The 25,006-nt window shown below is 42.5% G+C and overlaps 2 protein-coding genes across 2 annotated transcripts in view; one reads left to right on the top strand and one right to left on the bottom strand.

The window, feature by feature from the left end:
• Positions 1 to 25,006, top strand: part of LIMD1 (LIM domain containing 1) — a 44,722-nt gene that overhangs the window by 9,800 nt on the left and 9,916 nt on the right. The window contains exon 3 of the mRNA XM_053409831.1: positions 16,834 to 16,935. Within this exon, the coding sequence (XP_053265806.1) occupies positions 16,834 to 16,935 (102 nt within the window). The remainder of the gene's footprint in view (positions 1 to 16,833; positions 16,936 to 25,006) is intronic.
• Positions 1 to 25,006, bottom strand: part of LOC128424059 (uncharacterized) — a 155,340-nt gene that overhangs the window by 121,169 nt on the left and 9,165 nt on the right. The window lies entirely within an intron of this gene.

Below are 25,006 nucleotides of genomic sequence, written 5' to 3'. Positions count from 1 at the left end.
AAGTCAGGCATTTACTTTCCACATGATGCTAAAGGCGAACAGAGGCATCTTTGTGCGGGGACAAATTGCCCTACAACTAGAAAACCAAAGTGAAAATTATGAGTTGCTTCTGTTTTCCTCTTCAAACATTGTGGCCATTCTACCAGGGCTCTGAAGAGTCTGAATGTATGAACTGCCCGTCCATTCAGATGCAGAGGTTGTGTTCTGCCATGTAAACAAGTATTGTGGGTTGCGCAGAATACTAATACAGATGTGCATGCCTTGCTTCCAGCTGCTGTTATGATGCATTACAGAGGACTATAACCTCGATGCAAGAAGAGACTCATACTGACACACAATATTTTTGCACACACATGTGAACTGTCAGCAGTAAGTGGAGGACACAAAGATTCCTAGCTTTTAGAAGCTGCGTGCATGCACATAACCCTTGCACCAAATCGTTCTCTGCTGGGTTTCCTTGGTCAGCGGTTGCCCTTTTTTTAAGAAATAGCTTGTTTCCTTTATTCACCTTGACCACGACACTATTGTTCATATTACTATTACAGTAGTACCTCGGGTTACATATGCTTCAGATTACAGACTCCGCTAACCCAGAAAATAGTACCTTGGGTTAAGAACTTTGCTTCAGGATGAGAACAGAAATCACGCAGCGGCAGCAGCAGGAGGCCTCATTAGCTAAAGTGGTACCTCAGGATTCATGTGAAGAAAAGACCTCCAGAACGAATTAAGTTCTTAACCCGAGGTACCACTGTAAAAGTATTTAAGAGAAAAACCTCCTCACAACAGCTTCCATTGATCAGCATACAGTATAAATAATGATAATCTTCAAAAAGCAATACGGCAATATTACTAAAAATTAGTATAAGAACCAGCACTAACACTAAAAGCACATCAAGGCCTGCAAGAACACTAAGAGCTGATCAATAATTGTAGCTACAGCCACTTCATAAGATCAACAATCTGAGCAAGCATCCTGTTTAAGAGAATGCAGACGTTCTTATTAATTATTATTAATTATTGGTTTTTCACAATTTTATGCATTTTAACTTAACCATTTCAAACATTAAAATGAAAGGTTCTTTTGAACCTTTTGGACCTCCCTCCTTCCCTCCATGGGTTCCATATTTAAGATTAAATTTACTGCATCTCTTACCATTGTCCATCTGTTGTATGTCCATAGTTACCATAGATAATTCCACATTACATGTGTCATTACATCCCTGCCAGTGATTTTAACTGTTTGCAGTGGTCTTTTAAATAAATTAAGAATTTTCTCCAGTCTTTTTAAAATACTTGATTTTCCTGGTTTCTGATCTTCCCCGTCAGTTTCGCCATCTCTGTGTACGCCATCATTTTTGTCTGCAATTCATTGTTTTGTTGGTACTTCTCCTTCCATCCATCTCTGGGCTAGTAGCAAAGAATGCAGACGTTCTTAAAGGCTACAGAAAGGTAGCCGTGTTGGTCTGCCATAGTCAAAACAAAAAATTTTTTTCCTTCCAGTAGCACCTTAAAGACCAACTAAGTTAGTTCTTGGTATGGGTGATTGGCAGATAGCTGTGATGAGCCTGTTGACGACTCTTAACGACTGCAATAGGTCTTACAGGAAAAAGCAAGGGGTGAGAAGGTGAAAAATGGCTTTGTCATGTATAATGAGATAAGAATCCAATGTCTTTGTTCAGACCAGGTCTCTCCATGGTTTTAAGTTTGGTAATGAGTTGCAATTCAGCAGCTTCTCTTTCCAGTCTATAGACTGGAAAGCCATTTTTCACCTTCTCACCCCTTGCTTTTTCCTGTAAGACCTATTGCAGTCGTTAAGAGTCGTCAACAGGCTCATCACAGCTATCTGCCAATCACCCATTCCCACCACCCTTCTGAGTAATACCCCTCCCCACCTTCTCACTATATAGAGGGATCTGGCAACTTCTGTTTCAAGTGCATCTGAAGAAGTGTGCATGCACACGAAAGCTCATACCAAGAACTGACTTAGTTGGTCTTTAAGGTGCTACAGGAAGGAAAAAAAAATTTTGTTCTTAAAGGCTTTCACTGATGGGGCAAAACATCCCACAAATATAGAGTCATCGCCGAAAATGCCCTCTCCCTAAGCCTGCCAGTCCGGCTGTTTTCACAGATGGGCATGTGAGTAGGTCATTGGATGTATGCTGGACAGGAGTTGCTTTTTTAATTGTTGTAATTTTGTAATATAGAAAATATTTGGAACAGAGATGATCTAAGGAGGGAGAGAATTAAATAAAAATAATAAAAAAACAGGAAAAAGGACCATATGAAATAAAAGTGCAGAAAGGTTTATGTGGTCCTTCCGAGTACATACTAGACCGCAGGTTCTTCAGCAGACTGGAGAACTACACATGATTACGCTATGTAATGTACTTCCTTATACAGTAATAGTATGCAAAATAAGGATGTCCTCTCAAAACGAATGGGCTCAAAAATTAAATGCCCTTGTATTGTCCATACTTCAGTTTGGAAGGAGGGAGAATACACAGTGTGGGTGACAGAGGTGAGCAATTGAACACAACTTGTTAGCTGTTGTGGAGCATCAGATACTGCTCTGAGCCAGTCTCAAATTTAAACGTGCTCAAGAGCAGGATTTCATTGAACTTGTTTTTATCTTTTTTTGAAAAAAACATTACTCCTGCTCTTGGCACCTCAACTGTGGTCAGCACAAACTCTGAGGCCTTGTGTTGCTGCGACCCTCAACTAGTGTTCAGTTTATTTTTGGTGTAGATAGGTTGGGAAGTGAGCATTCCTCATGAGAATGAGGTGTGGTCTGTGGATGATGAGAAGTCCATGCAAGGGTTAGTTGGAAAGAGCCCATTGTGAGTTCCTGACCAAAGGCATTAATGTAGAGAAACGGTTGCACTGACGCCCTGAAAAGATGAAGAGGTCTGGTGTTGTATGAAAAAAGTTGTGCTTCGTTGCGTTCTGAATTTGTGAGCTCACTGTGTGGCTCATGATGATCCATTTAGTCATTTTAGAAATGGTTGCCCTTCAGAAACGAATAGGTTCAGTCTTTAATTAATTTTTTTTAAATCTCTGCATTACAAAGGATTATTCTCCTGCCTATATATGATGGGGGTTAATTAAAAAGAAAGAAGGCCCACAAACTTAATTTTCATGGTTTATAAATAGCCAACTTGTATCAAAAGTAATTTTAACCATAATTACAATTAAGCCTATTGTGTTCTGTTCAACAGAACAGGTGTGAAATGAAAAAGGATTGAGGTTAGGCAGGGTTTGCTGTCAGCTATAGGCACAGAATAGTTGAAAGCAGGGTGTTTATGCTAGATAACTGCTTCAGAAGCTGGCTTGAAGTCATTATGCAGTCTAATAGAGAATACATCATTGCTACTCACGCTGCTGCTCATGTTTAAATAGGCTCACCTACATTTGGCTTCTGAGGTTTAAATAACTCTGACATAGGAGCAGAGGTTCTGGGGGGGGTTTTTTGAGTTGTGTGAATGGAAACAGCTTGGTGGTTAAGAAGATTTGCTGCTGAATTAATATAGCATGCCAACATTCTTTTGGTGCTCAGTCACTTTTGCAGAGATGCTCTGACTATGTGAGGCAGTGAGGAAGGTATGTTCCCTCTCACATGCTTAATGTATGAGGCAGCATTGCAGTAGTCAAGGCATCATCTGTGCTGAAGATTCCTCTATTAGGATGGGCCACAGCTGGAGAATTGGCCAGAGAGACAGGACAGCAGACAGTAGATGGGAAGGGGAGAGCATGTCTAATATTGCTGACCACATTGGAAAAATATCTATCTTGTGCAGGAATTTAAATTGGCATGATGTCATTGGCTATGATTAAAGTCATTTGTGTAATCACTTAAGACAAGTAGAGTAAGGGCCAAGATGCAGCTGGTGGACATGCCAACCAATACCTGCCCTGGCTCCCACATGTGAATACAGGCTATTCAACCTCCCAGCTCAAGTATTCCCAGTGACTTTCATCACTACACAGTTTAAGGATAGATCAGGTTGCAGATTACATGCTTTGGGAGTTCAAAGCAGAGTTCTAAGGTTAGGCAGCAGTCACAAAATTAAAAGACACCTGCTTCTTGGGAGAAAAGCAATGACAAACCTAGACAGCGTCTTCAAAAGCAGAGAAATCACCTTGCCAACAAAGGTCCGTATAGTTAAAGCTATGGTTTTCCCAGTAGTGATGTATGGAAGTGAGAGCTGGACCATAAAGAAGGCTGATCGCCGAAGAATTGATGCTTTTGAATTATGGTGCTGGAGGAGACACTTGAGAGTCCCGTGGGCTGCAAGAAGATCAAACCGATCCATTCTTAAGGAAATCAGCCCTGAGTGCTCACTGGAAGGACAGATCCTGAAGCTGAGGCTCCAATACTTTGGCCACCTCATGAGAAGAGAAGACTCCCTGGAAAAGACTCTGATGTTGGGAAGGATGGAGGGCGCAAGGAGAAGGGAACGACAGAGGACGAGATGGTTGGACAGTGTTCTCAAAGCTACCAGGATGAGTCTGACCAAGCTGCGGGAGACAGTGGAAGACAGGAGTGCCTGGTGCGCTCTGGTCCATGGGGTCATGAAGAGTCGGACACGACTAAACGACTAAACAACAACAAAGGTTAGGCACAAGCCCAAGACATTGTCTCAAAACCTGACATGCCCCCTTTTGCTGTCCTTTTGAAGAGCAGGATGGGCACAGCCATTTGCTTGTTTGGCTTCCTGGATGATGGGTCTGAAAAAGCCGAGGGTTGTTAGGAGCCCCATATTCCCCTTCACAGGGCTACAATTTCCAGAGGGGAAGTACCGTATTTTTCGCACCATAGGACGCACTTTCTCCCCTCCAAAAATGAAGGGGAAATGTGTGTGCGTCCTATGGTGCGAATGCAGGCTTTCGCTGAAGCCTGGAGAGCGAGAGGCATTGGTGCGCACCGACCCCTCTCGCTCTCCAGGCTTCAGGAAGCTATCCGCAAGCCTTGCAAGCCCGGCGGGAGTTCCCGCGGGCTCACAAGGCTTGCGGGCAGCAGCCTGCAGCCCCGGCGAGTGTCCGCAAGCCTTGCGCGCCCGGCGGGAGGTCCCGCCGAGCGCGTGAGGCTTGGGGCGGCAGCCTGTCGCCCGAAGCACGGGGAGCCCTCCGGAGGGCTCCCCGTGCTTCGGGCGAGTGTCTGCAAGCCTTGCGCGCCCGGCGGGAGGTCCCGACGGGCGCGCGAGGCTTGGGGCGGCAGCCTGTCACCCGAAGCACGGGGAGCCCTCCAGAGGGCTCCCCGTGCTTCGGGCGAGTGTTCGCAAGGCTTGGGGCGGCAGCCGCGGCTGGGGGGGGAATAATTTTTTTTTATTCATTCCCCCCCCCCCCAAAAATGAGGTGCGTCCTATGGGCCGGTGCGCCCTATAGAACGAAAAATACGGTAGCTCTGTGAGGGAAATGGGGATCTCTCAGCATCTTTAACAAAGTACACTTCCCAGCATGCTTTGAGGGAAAGCCATGGCAGTTTAAAAGGGTGCGATACTGCTTTAAATCATGGAATCAGTTATATAGAATTGCAGAGTTGGATAGGGACCCTGAGGGTCATCTAGTCTAGGCCCCTACAAGGCAGGAATATGCCTGCAACCATGGCGTCATCTGCATCATACTCTAACCAACTGAGCCGTTCAGTAAATAGTGCAGATGGGGGTTTTCAGTCTCAGGTATTTTCTCTGGAGAATGGTGTGGGTTTTGTTGTTGAAGTTGACGGTATCCCCCGAGGCCTCTGAAGCACTACTTCTGCATTTAAGAAAAATCACTGTAACCTTTCTGGGTAAAATTCCCTGTTTGGTGGTTGACCTCATAATCTTGTGACACCAGTTTTAATGATTCCATTATATTGCATTGTTTTGATAAAAGTAGCAGATAGTCCCCCCCCCCCCCGGTAGAAGGTAAAGGACCCGTGACAGTTAAGTCCAGTTGCAGACGACTCTGGGATTGCGGTGTTCATCTCGCTTTACAGACCGAGGGAGCCGGCGTTTGTCCGCAGACAGTTTTTCCGGGTCATGTGGCCAGCATGACTAAGCCGCTTCTGGCGAAACCAGAGCAGCGTATGGAAACACCGTTTACCTTCCCGCCGGAGCGGTACCTATTTATCCACTTGCACTTTGACGTGCTTTTGAACTGCTAGGTTGGCAGGAGCAGGGACCGAGCAACGGGAGCTCACCCCATCGTGGGGATTCAAACTGCCAACCTTCTGATCGGCAAGCCCAAGAGGCTCAGTGGTTTAGACCACAGCACCACCTGCATCCCTCCCCCACTGGTAGTGCTATTCAAAACCCTAGCGAGCCTTATTTCTGTTATCAGAATAAATTTGTTTTCAGATAAAACGGGCACACGGTGTTCGGACAAAGCTGTATGCATCTAATGGAGTTGCAAAATACGGCATGTACTTTCACTTTGTCGCTGTGGTGGGACAAAACTAGAGATGGATAGATCAGTTTATTTCTTGTCCATGACAATTTTGCATATATTAATTTTATTTCCACATTTATCTGCATTTTAAAAAAGGCCTTCACAGAAATTTGTATTTAAAGATATATTTTTGTCCTGAAATGCACATTTTAAAATGCATTTTGGTACTCACCGAGAACTGTATCACAAATTTCTGATGCATACAAAATCTGAAGAATAATTATATTCCCATCTGCATATTAGTCTGGGAGGTGTGGATCAGGCCACTGCTTCAAAATACACATAAATTAAATTCCTCAAGCATCTTTACTCAGAAGCTTGTGTTCATGTTGTTTTATGAAGTGCCTAATCATACTTGATGCTGTAAGCATCTAAAAATAAATAGTCCTGCCTGTAGGCTTACAGTCTAATCAAGGACAACGCACGTTGAGAAGTAAAGGCAAGAGAAGGTGGAAAAAGAGTCAAATTTGAAGAAAAGTCAAAGTAAACACATGTCAGAGGACACACTTGATTGTAGGAAAATCAGGTGTTGGGTGAGAGGGTATTCTGATGGCAGGAAGCTGCAATGGACAAAGAAATGCAAGCAAGGGAATAGAGAAAGTCAGGTTGCTCATCATAAAGCTTAGATTCTGAGAAGAAGCATATAAAAATGGGAAAGAATAGGGTATATAGGAGAATGCTATAGTAGAATTAAGGAGTGCTAGTAGAATTTAGGAGCACTAGTAGAATTAAGGCCTGTTCTACACAGAGATGCTATTTTTCTTTTCTTTCCCGTTTGGTTGCAAAGGATGATATATTGCTTACCGTAAAAGGTATAATAATTTGACTCTTACAATACATAAAAAAATAAATGTTGCTCTCAGCTTGAAGTGGTTCTTTCAGGCCATATTCCAAGTTTCATGATTGATCTGCGTATTTCACAAGAGCAGATTTCCCGCACGCTACTAATCCTGAGATTGCACGGCACGGCTTCCTCCTCAAATCTTGGTCGGCCTTCTTTCACTTGGCTGATGTAAACAATGGTGAGATGGCTGGTTTCCCCCCTACTCTTGATTGGAGAAATTGCGGGGTGGACTCTAGTGTACGGCAGAATACATAGCTGTCTTCTGTCTGCCACTTAGCTGTTTAATTTGAAAACCCTCGTAACAAGCAATACAGTTGAGTTGCATCACACGCACATTTAACTTGCAATAATTCAGGTATACACTCTTGGCTGCAGCTGCACCCCAGTCTTCTGCCTATGACTCTCTCTGCCTGCCTCCGTTCTCCTCTGGTCTCTTGATTGCTCGCATATGGAGAGGAGTGGAGGCAGCAGAAACACAGGGGCTTTCCCCTAGCTGCCAGGTAAAAAGAAAGGCAATTTTGGTTATATGCAATTTTTGCATATACCGTATTTTTCGCTCTATAACACGCACCCGACCATAACACGCATGTAGTTTTTAGAGAAGGAAAATCCGTAGGCATGCCACCCGTAGGCATTTCCTCCATAACACGCACAGACATTTCCCCTTACTTTCTAGGAGGAAAAAAGTGAGTGTTATGGTGCAAAAAATACGGTATGTGCTGCTTCTGGAATGTAACCTGCACATGTGACTAGAATGTAATTGTACTTGTTCATGCACAGTATGCAACTAAATATACCAGATTTTGGTACTTCTTCAGAACGGATTGATGATAAATCTGGCACAGTGGAAATCCTGAACGTCCCAAGGGAGCCATGATGACAGCCCAGTGGGATTTGACATACAGTGGTACCTCGGGTTACATATGCTTCAGGTTACATACACTTCAGGTTACATACGCTTCAGGTTACAGACTCCACTAACCCAGAAATAGTACCTCGGGTTAAAAACTTTGCTTCAGGATGAGAACAGAAATCGTGCTCCGGCAGCCCGGCAGCAGCAGGAGGCCCCATTAGCTAAAGTGGTGCTTCAAGTTAAGAACAGTTTCAGGTTAAGAACGGACATCCGGAACGAATTAAGTACTTAACCTGAGCTACCACTATATTTCTTTTCTTCCTTAATGGACTTGCAGTGGCACCTCGTGTTACAGACGCTTCAGGTTACAGACTCCGCTAACCCAGAAATAGTACCTCGGGTTAAGAACTTTGCTTCAGGATGAGAACAGAAATTGTGTGGCGGCGGGGGCGGGAGGCCCCATTAGCTAAAGTGGTACCTCAGGTTAAGAACAGTTTCAGGTTAAGAACGGACCTCCAGAACAAATTAAGTTCTTAACCTGAGATACCAGTGAATTTACCTCCAGAATCCTTATCAAATAAAGAACTTATTACTGGTTCCGTTAAGTCTGTTTCCAGTGTAACACACAAGCATGAGAGAAACAACTGCAATGGTAAAGTGACAGCAGTGTGCAGGCACTTAGCAGAAGAGTAGAATTTGGTGTATGTCCATTTTTGGGTGGTGGAAGGAAAATAAAGCGAATGCGCTGTCTTGTGACAACATCTTCTGCAGTCACAAGATGCAAAAGGCTCTTGCCATTCAGCTCAACACATCATATGAATACCGGGCCTGTGTCCTTTTAGTAAACGGCCCTGAGAATTGGGCCCACCCTAATTCTCTGCATTGCCACCAGCAGAGAACATCTGTTCTTCGATCTGGAAATTACTGCAGGAAACCAATCTGGCATGGGATACTGAGTCATATTGAAACTTCATTTCAAGAAATAGTCTGGGAAAGGGAAGAGCTGTGGACTTGGTACTCTTCCCAGTAGCTGATTTATTGAGAAATATCCAGTGCTGGAGAGAAGTAAATCACGATTTAAATTAGCTGTCTCTCTAGAGGAATCTTATTGCCACTCCCCAGATTATGATTTCAAGTCTTGGGATGTTCTCCCAAGTCACTTGTGAGAAACAGATGAGTAAACAGAGGAGTCCCTAGGTTTTCTTTGATACCCACATTTGCCTTCCGATAAGTCATTATGCATTTGGAAAAGTACTTGCAATAAAAAATTTTAAAAACCTTGGAAGCAGCTCTTATTTTGTTTTATTGTTTTGATGAATCAACATGTGCATGATAAAAATCTTGAGTCTTTCATATATTACATAGCAACACACTCATTGGAAACCACAGCCAATCCCTTCTCTCTGATGAGTGTGACCTGTAATGATGCACATGTTTCCAAAAACCTGTTCCTCATATTCGCACTTCACAGTGTTTTTTTGGTGTTTTTTAAAAAAACATTTTTATTAAACTTTTCTTGGTTTACAAAGGTATGTGCAATGTCTCTTTTTTCAAGTTATATTTTCCATAGGTCAGTTTCATTTGTTGAGACATTAGGGTTACCTTAGGAAGAAAAAGGGGGGAGAGGTGTCGGGGGGGGTGTCGGGAGGCGATGTTCCTAATTTGCTTAATGTATGTGTGAGGTTTTGTGTCAGCGTCGTTTGTGCGGGTTCTCTTTGCTATTTGCTTGTGTTCCTTTGGTGGTGAGAGAAATTGGGGTTGGCCTAGGGTATGGTTGCTTGTTTGTGATTGGCTGTGGTGATCTTTGTTTTCGTGTGTGAGTGGGGTGGGTGGGTGTTTTGGATCAGGTTAGCCATATTGATTCATATGCTGTTGGTGGATTCTTGTCATTATCTTGTTGGGCTGTATATGTGATAAAGGAGAGCCATACCGGGGTGAAGGTATCTTCTATTTGTCCCCGTGTCAGTTTCAGTTTATTGGTTAATTTTACTAGTAGGACTGTTTCCCATACTATTTGGTACCATCGGTCAATGCTCACTCCTGACAGGTCTCTCCAGTGTCTGGCTATGGTGTTTCTGGCTGCTGAAAGTAGGTGGGTTATGAGTTCTTTGTGGTGTAAATGGGCATTGTTGTCGTGGAAGATGTTTCGTAGAGCCAGTTCTGGGATGATTTCTAACACTTGCTTAGTTATTTTACATATTTCTTGTATGGCTGTTGTCCAAAATAGTTGGATTTTGGGGCACTCCCACTGCATGTGGAGGTATGTGCCTGTGGAGGTGTACCCTCTCCAGCATTTTGGTGAGGTTCCTGGGCGTATTAGTGCTAATTTCCTTGGTGTTAGGTACCACCTGTAGATGAGTTTTAGAGTGAATTCTGTCCTAGTTGATGTGGATTTAAGGGGGGGTTTAGACCACATTCTGGTCCACTGAGTGGGGTTTTCACACTTCACAGCTGAAGAGGTATAGTTTAAATTCTCTCGATCGCATTGTGTGTAACAACTCATAGAAAAAGCCATTTTGTAAGTGCCTATATGTTTCCCCATAGCGGTGGCGTGAAATAACCATGGCTGAGTTCAGCTTGAATATCTTCTGGAGTTATTTAGCCAAGTTTTGCTCAGAGTAGACCTGTTGAACCTAATGGCCCTAACATGGTCATGTTTCTTAATTTCATTATAATGTGCATTAAATTGTCCAAATGAGTGTTTTCAGTGGCTCATACGGAGTTCAATGGAACAAAGTAAACAAAGCAGTAGAATTGTAAAGGTGATAGTAACTTCCGCTACAGTATTTAGGCTCAATATTAGGGGTGTTTTTCATAATTGCATTTGCCCCCCTTTTTGCAATTAATGACCAATAATGAAAAAGAAAAATCACAACAATATGTTCTTTTGGAAACAGCCAAACAATAACAAGGGAGTATCAACAACAACACATGTGGATTTCAACAGATCTTGTTCAGAGAAGCAGATTTTATACAACAGCAAAATTAATTAAACGAAGGCAGGTGCCCTCCTAGATAAGTTGTGTACTGCAATACAGTGTGCGACTGCAATCCTATGCACTTTTACCTGGAAGCAAGCCCCACCGAGCACAGTTGACGCCATGAGCAGCCATGCGTAGGACTGTGCTGTTGGTGTTCACGTACACAACCCTTTAGAATGTAAAGTTTGCATAATAAGCACAGTATCAACACTGGAAATGATCTTACCGTTTGGTTATTTTAGCAATTGCTTGGATACAGAGTAGGGACGCAGGTGGCACTGTGGTCTAAACCACAGAGCCTAGGACTTGCCGATCAGAAGGTTGGCGGTTCGAATCCCCGTGACGGAATGAGCTCCCGTTGCTCGGTCCCTGCTCCTGCCAACCTAGCAGTTTGAAAGCATGTCAAGTGCAAGTAGATAAATAGGTACTGCTCCGGTGGGAAGGTAAACGGCATTTCCATGTGCTGCTCTGGTTCGCCAGAAGCGGCTTAGTCATGCTGGCCACATGACCCGGCAAAACTGTGTGCAGACAAACGCCGGCTCCCTCGGCCAGTAAAGTGAGATGAGTGCCGCAACCCCAGAGTCGTCCGCGACTGGACCTAACGGTCAGGGGGTCCCTTTACCTTTGGATACAGAGTAAACTGCAGTATTGCAAGTCAGAACTGATTGTCAATTTCTTTGTGGTTGCACAAGCCACTCCAGAAAGGAAGCATCTCTCTTATCACTGTCTAAGCAATATAATCTTGGAAATTGACCCCAGTGGGTCCAGAACCACCCCCCCAAGAGCAACAGCACTGCTGAAAAACAGCAACAAGGATGGAGCTCCGGTGATGCGCTGGGGGTGCCCATCTGGTCCTCATGCCGTTGGGTCCATACAGCCCCGATCTTCCTGCCAAGCCCCATCCAGGTAACTCTAGCAATATTGCTGTTGTTAGGACAACTCCACACATCTGCCCCTCCGCCCACTAACCATCATAATCCGTGAGTTTCTTCCTTCCTTTAGTGACCTTGTTGTGCCGTTATGTGTGCTCTTTGTTGCTGCCTATACAGTCATACCTTGATTCCCAAATGGCTTAGTTGACGAACAAATCGACTCCCGAACACCCTAAACCCTGAAGTGAGTGTTCCGGTTTGCGGACGTTTTTCGGAACCCGAACGTCTTGACGCGGCTTCCGCTTGAGTGCAAGAAGCCTCCTGCAGCTAATCGGAAGCCGCGCCTTGGTTTTCGAACGTTTCAAGAGTCGAGCGGACTCCCAGAACAAATTAAGTTCGAGAACCCAGGTACCACTGTGTTTCAAAAAAATGATTTCCTAAATAGAATTCCATGAGATTAGGTAGGAGCGGCCGCCAGCAGACAGAGACTATTAGACTACTTACATTTTGTTGCTAGGCTCAAGCAGTTAAGTCTAAAAAATTAAGAAGGCATGTTAAACATTTTAAAGTGCACATTCTTAAGTATTCTGCTAAAATGATCTTTGTCAAATGCTTGTCCGGAGAAGCATCTGAGTGAGCAAGCAGATGCGACACAGAGAAATCGTTGGTTGGGTCTGTATGTGCCTTAAAGGTTTAATAGTAGCTGCCGGGGGGGGGATATTGGGGGAATCTGTTGAAGGGAGAAGAGTGCTTAACCCCGGCCCCTATTCCACTAATAATAATAATAAATTATTATTATTATTATTATTATTATTATTATTATTATTACTCCGCCCATCTGGCTGGATTTCCCCAGCCACTCTGGGCGGTTTCCAGCAAAATATTAAAATACAATAATTCATCAAGATGTCTTCTAAAAGTCAGATAGTTGTTTATTTCCTTCACATCTGATTGGAGGGCATTCTGCAGGGCGGGTGCCACTACCAAGAAGGCCCTCTGCCTGGTTCCCTGTAACTTCACTTCTCGCAGGGAGGGAACCGTCAGAAGGCCCTCGGAGCTGGACCTCACTGTCTGGGCTGAATGATGGGGGTGGAGACGCTCCAGGTATACTGGGCCAAGGCCATTTGCTGTTATTTGTTCCATGAGACAACAAAATTCAAATACTCATCTATTTTTTCTAAGAATGCAAGATCCTATCACAAAGATCGTAATGTCATAACTATTCTTTATATATGTAAAATAGCATTCCTGTTGAGATATGACAGGCGCCCATCATTTGTGCTTTGTGGAAACAGTTGAAGTCCTATTCCCAGTTGGATGAATGGGTCTCTGCCATTTTGATTTGGTTTGTTCAACATATCTGCTGGTTTTTGTGTTGTTTTGAACTGCTTTTAGCTTCTTCTTTTTACTGAACATTACCTTGTGATGCTTGCATGGAAGGTGATGAATGATGACGACAGCTATAAATACATAGCCCTAGAAGCAAAAGTCCGTACTTTTATTCAGAGCAAAATACCACTGGTGCTATAGAATATTCATTGTAAGTGGCAGGATTTAAACTGAACAAGTTAAAAACTAAGGTTTTAGAGAAAAACTTAACACCGATCGAAAGAGAGAGGTTTCAGAATGAGACAGGTTTAACCGTGGTCAAGAAAGTGAAATATTTGGGGATTAATATGACAGCAAAAAATGGGAACTTATTTAAAGATAATTATGAAAAATGTTGGATGGAAGTGAAAAAAGATTTAGAAATTTGGTCAAATTTGAAGCTTTCCTTGTTGGGTCGAATTGCAGCTATAAAGATGAATGTTTTGCCTAGAATGTTGTTTTTGTTTCAAACATTGCAGATTGTGGACAAAATGGATTGTTTCAAGAAGTGGCAGAAAGATATTTCTAGATTTGTCTGGCAGGGCAAGAAGCCCAGAATAAAATTTAAGATATTAACTGATGCAAAGGAAAGAGGCGGATTTGCCCTGCCAGACTTTAAACTTTACTATGAATCAGCAGCATTCTGCTGGCTGAAAGACTGGCTGCTTCTTGAGAACACAGACATTTTGGACTTAGAAGGTTTTAACAACGTTTTTGGTTGGCATGCATATTTGTGGTATGACAAGGTTAAAGCACATAAAGCATTCAAAAACCATATTGCCAGGAAAGCATTGTTCAGTGTTTGGATAAGATACAAAGATTTATTGGAAAATAAAACCCCAAGGTGGGTGTCACCAATGGAAGCGAAGGCTCAGAAAAAGCTCAATATGGAGGCCAAATGGCTGAAATATTGGGAAATTTTGGAACAGGAGGGAGATAGACTAAAACTGCAGAGCTTTGAGAAACTAAAAAACAAAGTGCGAGATTGGCTTCATTATTATCAGATATGGAGGCATATAATTTGGACAAGAAAATTGGCTTCCAGGTGGAAAAATCAAAATTAGAAACAGAACTGTTAGAACCCAAAACTAAGATTTTGTCAAAGATGTATAACTTGCTGTTGAAATGGAATACTCAGGATGAAACGGTGAAATCTGCTATGATTAAATGGGCACAAGATGTTGGACACAACATTATGTTTGCTGACTGGGAACAGTTGTGGACCACAGGTATGAAATTCACGGCATGCAATGCCTTAAGAGAGAATATTACGAAAATGATATACAGGTGGTACATGACCCCAGTCAAGCTTGCAAAAATATATCATTTGCCCGATAACAAATGTTGGAAATGCAAAGAAACTGAAGGTACATTCTTTCACCTTTGGTGGACGTGCCCAAGAATTAAGGCTTTCTGGGAAATGATCTATAATGAAATGAAAAAGGTATTTAAATATACCTTTCTGAAGAAACCAGAGGCCTTTCTTCTGGGCATTGTCGGCCAATTGGTGCCAAAGAAGGACAGAACGTTTTTTATGTATGCTACAACAGCAGCAAGAATACTTATTGCAAAGTATTGGAAGACACAAGATCTACCCACTTTGGAAGAATGGCAGATGAAGGTGATGGACTATATGGGATTGGCAGAAATGACTGGCAGAATCCGAGACCAGGGAGAAGAGTCGGTGGAAGAAGATTGGAAGAAATTTAAAGATTATCTACAGAAATATTGTAAAATTAATGAGTGTTAGAATGGTGTTGGATTGAAATTAAGTGGTTTCCAGCTGTAATGCTTTAAGAGAATATGAAAAAAAGGATTATAAATAGGTAATTATATAATGGTAAGGATTTGCTGAACTAACAATTTGGGGTGGAATACAAAAAAGGGAGGTATGAGGAGGTCCGGGAAACAAGTCAAAAGAAAATAAGTAACTGAAAATTTATGTTGTTTTTTCCCCTAAATTTTCTTTATTCTGTATTTTTGTTATTTTGTTTTTTCTTTTTTATTTTATTGTAATATTATAAAAAAGCTTAATAAATATCTTATTAAAAAATAGAATATTCATTGTAAACTGAGGAGGCAAGTTTTGCTAATGCATAGGGTGTTAAAAAAAAAGGTGTTGAATGCAAACATTTTTAAAACTCACACGTTTTTCAACACGTGGCACCTGCAGAGGATCGTTGATCAAGAGTAGCAAATTAACATAGGGTTCGTTATTATTATTATTGTGCAACATCACAGATTCCCACGGTTTTTGCAAAAGAGAGATTTGAAAGCTGTTCCCACAACTGCTTCAGCTCTCCACACTGCTGACAAAGCAAACCTCTACAAAGCATCTTAACTGCTTACGTTGTTTTGCCCACAGGTACACAAGCATCTCAACCAGTACTGTTAATTGAAAACTCCGTAGAAGAGCCATTTCTGCCTTTGACCATATTCTCTCTGCCTTACTCGCGCTGACTTAGTGTTTTGATGTCACAGACGCCCTAGTGTGGCAGATTTGGGCCTACCAGTCTGATGTCCGAGCAGTTAGCTTTGACCAGAAGAGCAATTTGACAGGGCCTTTTGAAACTAGTAACTTCTGAATTTTGAGGTCTGTGATCAAGATACATTAAAATTAAGCCCTAGAATGGCATTGGTTTTCAAAATACGCCCTTCTGGTTCTATTTGTTTTGGAGCTTCCAGGTCAGTTTCCCAAACTCGGGTTTCCAGCTGGTTTTTTCTGACTACAGTTCCCATCATCCCTGACCACTGGTCTTGCTAGCTAGGGATGGTGGGATTTGTAGTCCAAAAACAGCTGGAGACCCAAGTTTAGGAAAACACTGTTCCAGATGGAAATGGGTAAGAACATACCATATGTATTTGTGAAAGCAAAAACCAGAATACAGAAACTATCTGTTTGTTTGTTTGTTTGTTTGTTTGTCTGTCAGTCTGTCATCTATCTACCTGTCTATCAATCTATTTTTATTGAATTTATATAGCGTCCTATACCCACAGGGAATATGAAACGCTTCCTAATGTGGCCTTGAAATGAGGATAAACATGTGATTTTGAAGGAAGAAAAATCCCCTTATAGTTGAGCCACTTTGTTCTTTTGGCAATTGGCAAAAAGGAAAAAAAAAGGGGTGCAACTTTCTACTTGTTCACATCAAGCTACCTAAGACAGTAATTTAAAAAAATAAATCTGTGAGCAGTATTAGGGTAAACAGATTATAGAACTGAACAAAATGTGCTTCAGATAAGTGAAACAATTTTACCTCCTAAAAGTATGTTTGCTTGTTCCCAGCTATCTGCCTTTATAAATAAACTAGTACATTGAACACCCTTATGCTTTTTATGTTTGGAACTATGTTTTTCCACCAGCTTGGTTTCTAAACCAAACCATAATATACACCTGCCTCTCGTGGGTACACTCTATTTCTCCCATGCTTGGATTACTACTTAAGTGTTATGGAGTCTTCATCTGGCCTGTGTTTGTGTCTTCTTTAGGAACCTGCGTGAAGTGCAACAAAGGTGTATATGGTGCAAACCAAGCTTGCCAGGCAATGGGGAATCTCTACCACGACGGATGCTTTACCTGTGGGGCATGTAGTAAGTATCTGTTATATCAAGGAAAAGCTTCTCTGTTTACAGGTGAGACAAGATTTGCAGAAAACGTGTGCCTTGCAGTGAAAAAAATGAGCACAAACCTGATGTCAGAGGTCAACAAAGTCAGGTATCTGCTGATCTCCAAAACTTAGCAGAGGCTCCTAAAATGCTGCCTTAACTCTTCATCATTTTTTTCTTTCACATGTGCACTTCTGCAGATATGCAGGAGTGGGGAGACCTAGGCCCTCAGCACTTTTGCATTCCTGGCACAATCTTTGCCTCCTTTTAATTAGGAAGGGATTTTTAATTGCATAGTGAACTCCTGGAATATCTATCCAGTCTTCCCACATCTTCGTCTCTTCTTTTTGATTATGACAGCCAACTTCTTCAGTCATATTCTCCCCAGTTTTGGGGCCAGAGCCAATACATTGTTGACCATCTTCAGCAGCTGGACTGAGGAAAATATTCAGCCAGCGGGCTGAAAAATCAGGTGAACAACCTCCTTCTCATACTGGTAGATGGGACTCCAATCAGGAATTGGGAAATAAGCTTCTCTGATGTTAGATTGGTGGTTAGATTTTCTCCTTCCCTGCCCCCCATTTCATAGATGGAAGAGTAACCATTTTACAGAGAGTTAGCAAGTGTTTGGAGTCCTATAATAATACGTTTATGGTTCTGCTGGAAATAGAGAGTGTTCCACTCTCATGGTCTCTGTCTCTTTCCATTGAGACAACTATTTTAGTCATACCTGTTTATATTTAGAGGGATGTTCGTTAGTGTGTATTCAGTGGCAGTAAAGGCCACCTGGCTCTTGAGTATATATATTTAGGACCTTGTACCTCACTTCCCAAAATAGGGATTCCATTCTTTCTTGTACTCATAGTTATGATAAATTCTTCACTGTTTCCGGGAATGCGTTTTATATAAATCTCTAAATTGACTCGTGCCTCGCAGGCTTATATAAGCATCTCTTCAATAATAGTTGAAACACAAGCTCTTGTCATCTTACACCCGTTTCGAAGGCTTAGCACACGGGCTTTTCAGACTTCTACTTTCAGGGAACCTTTTCATGGCAACTTGTCTACTGGAGAACCTCTGAAACTTGCAAAGGGTTCCAGTGTGAGATGTGGGGAGTCGACTGGGTGTGTTGAACTCGACACCTCATGCAAACCGAATGTGTGCCAAAGAATACACCTCATGGCTGGCATTTTGGAGGGGAAGGTTGTAGCTCAGAGGTAGAGAATCAGATTTGCAAACCAGAAGCTTCAGGTTCAAGCCCTGTGTCAGGCAGCAGTGGACCCAACCCCCATGGCAGGTTGCCAGGAACAGATAAGACAAGGAAAAGGACCAACTGCTTTTTATTCAGTATTCACAGAGAGAGGCTTGGGAATGCAGCCTCTTAGAATAATGGCATTGTCCTGAGTGAGTCTCCACCATCTCCCTCTCCTTCATGTGTCATCACTACGGGTGCAAGGTTCAATGTCCTTCCATCGAACCAGCTGAGCCACAGATTTTCCAAGGGTTTGGTGTCTCCGCTATGCGTGTGTGACGGGGAAACTGTTGAATCTCTTTCACATATAATGTTCAACTGTCGCCTACATAGCATAGCCAGGACTAAATTCCTGGGTCCTGCTTTACTGCGCTTGATTGGCAGGCCTGGTGAGTCACACGCCGCACTGCTTTTGCAGGATACAGATCCTTCTGTAACTCTGCAGGTGGCGAGATTCCTGAATGCGGTTATCTCACACTGAAAAACCACCAAAAAACAACAACAACATCAAAACTAATCGGACTGTTATGATGAGAGTGCATGTCGGATTTCATCTTCAGTTTTCCTTTTTCTGTGATCCATCCCATGGAGCTCTCCTGGCCCCAAGCTGTCATTTGGCTCTGCTCAATGACCCACCCTTGCATCGTGGTGTTCACCTTCTGTTGTCGGATATATCGGTTTTTATGTCTCTGTGTTTTTATGTTTGTACATATTTTATGGGCTAATAGCCGTAAATAAATAAATAAATAAAATACGGGTGCTGAGAAGTGTCCTCTGCCTTTGAGCTCTTTGCTCTCCTACTTTCAATGCTTGCTGGGAGATGGGGGTCTGGAATGCTTTCTACAGACGCTGTGTCCATCAGCTGTCCCTACCCGATGCTTCTTCTTCCTCCTCTCCCAGCTTTCCCCCTCATCTGCCTCTGAGCTGTGATCTCCCTCAAACCCCTGTTGTAATTCTGAACTGCCGTCTTCTTCTCTGGAAGGGTCAGGCTGGGGAGGTGGTCTCCACCATTCCTCCTCTGTCCGGTCCCTGACACCCTGGCGTCTCCAGCTACGGCTAGGAGAGAGCCCTTCCTCAAACCCTGGAGAGCTGCTAGGCAGTATAGACCAGATGTGGAGAACCTTTGGCCCACCGTAGGTTGCTGAACTACAAATCCCATAATCCCTAACTGTTGGCCAGGTCCTTTGGGGCTAATGGGAATTGTAGTTCAGCAACATTTGGGAGTGCCAAAGGTCACACCTGGTATAGACAGTACTAAGCTAGATGGGGGAAAGGGTTCTGTCTCCATATCAGCTTCCCATGTTCCTAAGAACACCACTAGTGGTGGACAAGCTGTCTTTCCAAGGGGCTTGTCTGCTTTTAGTGACCTTCTCCTTTGGGAAACTGTCATGTCCCAGGCCAGACGACTTGCCCAATGGATCCAAGTTACAAGAAAGGAGAACTTTCTGCATGGCAGTGGAGCACGTTGGCATGAATGACATTATCTGATACCATAGATTCCCTTTTAAACCGAAACTGCTCCCATGTCCTCATCTTGATTAGGCTTCTGTTTAAAAATATTTAAATAAGCGGGCTTAGCTGCCCAGAGCTACAAATGTTCTAAATTCTACACTATAAATAGGTTGTGCCCTTGAAAGTAAACCCCATTTATTTCAGTCACACTTGCTTGCAAAAAAAGTATGCTTAGGTTTGGTATTTATATGGAGATTTGTATTTTGGCATTGATGATAAATGCACTGCATATATAATTAGTATTATTCCGTATCAAATGAATGTCAGAGTTAATCCTCTCTATGTGGATGGGACTCTGCCATATTTCCTAGCCATTACAGGGCCGTTGCATTGGCATTGCCCTCAGTAAAAATACAAATGATAGATCTGTGACCTTAAAATGCCCAAGGAGTCAAAAATCAAATTGGAGCTCTCAGGCATATTTACATGGGTTTATTGTGAAGGACTCTTGAGAGTCCCATGGACTGCAAGAAGATCAAACCGATCCATTCTGAAGGAGATCAGCACTGAGTGCTCGCTGGAAGGACAGATCGTGAAGCTGAGGCTCCAATACTTTGGCCACCTCATGAGAAGAGAAGACTCCGTGGAAAAGACCCTGATGTTGGGAAAGATGGAGGGCACAAGGAGAAGGGACGACAGCGGACGAGATGGTTGGACAGTGTTCTCGAAGCTACCAGCATGAGTTTGACCAAACTGTGGGAGGCAGTGGAAGACAGGAGTGCCTGGCGTGCTCTGGTCCATGGAGTCACGAAGAGTTGGACACGACTAAACGACCAAACAACAACATTGTGAAGGACACCTGTCCTTCCTACTTCATATGTTTTCTACAGAAGATTGCATTCTTCAGAATGCAGCTAACTCAGTTGCCACATAAACCTGTGTCGCCATCCTGTATACAGGAAGTCGCTTTGTATTCTCTCTTGGACAGGCTTTTATAACTTGAGGGCTGGTTTAGGAGGCAAGAGCTATGGCTGAGGACTCCAGTACTTGGGTTTGCTTCAGGAATTGCTCATGGGACTGGCTGTAACACACGACGCCTCATCTTCCCTCTGACGCAAACCCTTTGCACAAGAGAAATGAGGTCACATCCCTTTTTGCATGTGGCTGCAGAAGCAGTTTTTGCAGTTCAGCTTGGACGTATGGCTTGCTGAAGGATCAGTAAAATCCCTCTTCTGGATGCAGGCCATAATTCATGAGACAGGTACACTTTACTACATCACAGAAATAAGCATTGAAAACCATGTAATATATCATTTCACCTGCCAGAGACCCTTTGATACTTGTTGTCTAGTTTCACACATTTGTTTGGAACGCAAACTCTTCCCAGCAGTGTTGTATAAGCCACACAGACTTGGCATTTTCGTGCCATATGTTTCTCATATTTTGAGCTGTCTTGAACCATGAGGTCATGATAGGAAGGATGAGAGCCAAATAAAAAAAGTGCGGAGGAAGTACTTTAAATGACTGAAAGAAATTAGGGGAGGTAAAAGGCTTAGAAACGTAAAAGAAGACGTTTGACATGCATGGGAACTGATGTTCCAGATGTTAGGTAAATCATAAAATCCACAATTGGAGCCTGAAGTTTTTCACATCTTGGAAAGGGGGTGAGTTATGCCAGCAAATAGAAATGGTAGAATTTTGTTCTTTTGGTGTTCTGTCCTTAATAACAGAGGTGAGAATGATTGTTGAGGAAAGGGATAGTACCTTCATCAGAGGAGGGTTGGAGTCTTTTTTGTAATATAGTTCTTATTCATTTTCATCTTTAAACATGGTTTAACATGGTTGTATTGCTGTATCTTTGTTGACATCAGAGCATTATGCTTTTGTAGCATGATACATGACTTCTGATGTAATGCTTATACATAGGTTCAGGTGAGTTTCCAGGAAAACGTTGGAGAATGTGAGATAAACAACGGACCTGGTTTTGTTTCACTGAACAACCCGCCATATACTTCTGAGGTGGAAAAGTGGATGTATATGCTTTTAATTAATGAAAAGCCCCTTCACTCCCCCCCCCATGTCGACTCAAAGATAAAGCTAAAGCTAGATTCACCATAAAACTCTATCATTCCATGGACATTCACCCAGAATACAGTTGGAATGATTGTCATCAAAATTAATATTTAAAATACTATTTTCACAGTTTCCATGAACTTCAGACTTTTCCCAAATCCCCACTGTACTTTTTTTTGAGGGGGAAATGTATTGAGTACCTAGCTAGTTATGTTAAAATCTTCAGAGATCTAACTCAAATGCTGATGAGAGACGTGTTCTCTTGTCTGCCTTGTTGGCTTGGGCTTGTTGTCTTGGTTTCTTTTTGAACTAGGGTAATAAGCATGGGCAGAACCAGTAGAAAAATAGGAAACAGTCAAAAGTGCAAGGGATTGATGCTGACCACAGGGAGACTGGCGACTGATTTGCTGTTTGCCTGATGTGGGTTCAGGAGCATGTTCAGATCGAATAAAACATCTCCTTTGACGTAAATGAAACGGAGTCCCACAGTGTTGAGTGGAGTTAGGTTCTTTTTGGTAATCTGAATTTTATATTACAGAGGTCCAAAGTCCAAAATTCATTTTGATTATATGGGCCCTGCTGTCCACTGGATAATAAAGAGGGGCACCTAGAAGATAAAAACATGCTACTGTTAAGTCTTAAGTATGAGGGAATGAGAACTGTTGCTTAAATGGATCAGCCCTGCACAAGCAACAGGCATCAAATCTTTAATTACAAACTGCAAAGGGAAAACATATCCTGTAATTATAGTCAGTAAAAAAGGACAGTAGAAATACCAACGTGGTTATTTCATGCATGAACTCTGGCTGGCAGTGAAATAGATGAGTATAGCAGACAGTGGACTTGAAGTATTGCTAGGATCCAAGAGTTCAGGACCCAGCCTCTCTAGTAGTAATTAGCTGTCTCTGGAGAAGCCCATAAATTAAGCTGTCTGACATTTCTATGAGAGGACATAATAGTAAGCAGAATTTACCCTCAGTGCATGTTTTCAAAGAGGTATGCAGGTGGTCTGATGCAATAAAGCACAACCTCTGTCTCTTGAGAACTGTATTATGTCTCTCAAGTAAGAGAATGTCTTATATTTCAGAATATCACAGCTTCATAAGAATGAAAAGAGCCTTATTTTAGAATCCTGCAGCTCCACACATCACATTGCTTTAGGCTGAAATCCTATAACCACTTACTTGGGAGTAAGCTCTTAGTGGTGCATATTCTGAGAAGGCTTGCACTGACTTTTTAATTTTATTTTTAACTGTTAATCTGGCAGCTGCGTTGGCTCCAGTCGTCTGCACTTCAATTTTTTAATTTTTACATTCAGACATATTTATGCGAGACAGCACAGTGAAGCAAAAGACTCTTGGGATTTGGCCCTTATAAAGCTGCAGGCACCTTTCATCCGAGATCTGATATTCTGTTAAGCGGTAACAGAACATAATAAACAGTGCAAATTGCATCGTTCTGTCATAGCCACATCATTGCTGCCAAGTTTAAAGACAGACACAATGCAGAATTTCTGTTAAGTGACTTGTGCCTGTCACATAAGTGGTAGCTATCAAAGATATGTCCTTTTTTTCCAGTGAGAACTTTCATTGCCCAGAAAAATTATCTGAAGTGGGAGTATTTCATGTGGTTGCAAAGTCCTCCCTTCACTTGCTTTTCCTGCCCTTGTGAAAAGTATTGGCTGTAAAAAGCCAAAAAGCCTTTGGACAGCTTGAGCTTTTTAAACCATTGAATTGAGACCCAACTGGCTTGGGTTCCTGAGGCACATTTTCTTTTGTGACTCGCAGTCTAGTCCTTGAGATTTGGACCCAGAGTTTTCAGGGACATCTTGCAACGTTCCAGTAAAACTGCATCTCTGCATAGAGGGATGGAGAAACTCTCTGTAAATGTGGAATTCAGTGCCCAGAACACATGAGCCTTAGCAGAATATGAGCCATACACATTATCAGGGAATAATTTGAGCTATAGTTTCATGAGAGGTGAGCCCCGGAATCAATTATAAAACCAAATAATATGTAAAGTGATAAAATGGCTATGTGCAGGTCCAGTTTGCTTCTGACCTATAAAAGTGATTTATTTATTTCAAATATCCCAATAACACAGATATTCTGGAAGAGCACTGTTAGTTGTCCCCCATGTTTCAGAGGCCAAATTGGCCTCAACCAGAAGTGGGGCATTTATTGCTGTGGAACAATAATACAGCAGAGATTCAGCAGGCATCCTGGCTTTTGACTTTCGAGCTTCTCTTGAAATATAATATAATATAATATAATATAATATAATATAATATAATATAATATAATATAATATAATATAATATAATATATATGCTGACAGGCATATGCAGATGTTTAAAATGTCTCTGGAGTAGGAGTAGCCAGTCATTTTAATGATTGTTTTGGCTTGTTTTTAAATGCTTTCATGTTGTTGTACACTGCTCTTGTGTTTTGCAAGGGGACGGGGTATATAAATACTTATATAAACAAACAAGCATGCATCATTTCCTTCATTGGTCAGGTAGCATTCCTAGGGTTTCTTACAAAAGGATTTTTTTAAAAATTACAAATGTTGCAAAACAAAACCACAAAATAGCACAACTTGTGATAAAGAACTGAAGCAATAAAAACACACACAACAGCTTCAAACCGTGCAGCTCGAAAAGTCGGCAGTGTATAAAAGCTTAGGAAGATATTTTTTTAAAAAAATAATAATTTTGCCCAGTACTGAAATGATAGTTCCCCCTGGGGAGCACATTCCCCAAGCAGGATGTTATCTACCTGGTTTGGTACCTACCTTGGGCAGCAATCCTAACCCTGGCCCCTGACCAACAGGGCTACCCCGCTGAGTGTGTCCATTGGGGAAGAAGGTATTGAGGGACCAACAGATTGCAGGTCACGTGACAGCAGTGGGTCCAGCTTGGGTCCAAAGCATTGTGCCCTGGAGCTCTGCGCTGAGAGAGTCATGCTAGCTTCCTTCTGCGGGACGAGGCTGGCAGTGACCAGCAGCGATAGGCAGAGGGACAGCTGTGCCCAGTGCAAACCACCCTTCCCTGGGACAAAGGATCCTTGGAGGGTTCCACCTGTTGCATCCTCTGCTTGTATATATTCAGATCCAACGCTTCTAAGCTCCTTCATTATTCAGAAGGCTTACTATCAGCGGAGCAACACCAGATACAACCTAAACAATTTGGATCTTGCACTGGGAATATTTAAGATTGGTAAGATGGACATTTACAGAATCATTTTATCCCACGAGGACTGAACATCTATTTTTTCCTGC

Source organism: Podarcis raffonei, chromosome 12 (assembly GCF_027172205.1).
Source record: "Podarcis raffonei isolate rPodRaf1 chromosome 12, rPodRaf1.pri, whole genome shotgun sequence".
Classification (NCBI taxonomy): Eukaryota; Metazoa; Chordata; class Lepidosauria; order Squamata; family Lacertidae; genus Podarcis; species Podarcis raffonei.
This window is presented reverse-complemented; position numbering and strand designations above follow the sequence as displayed.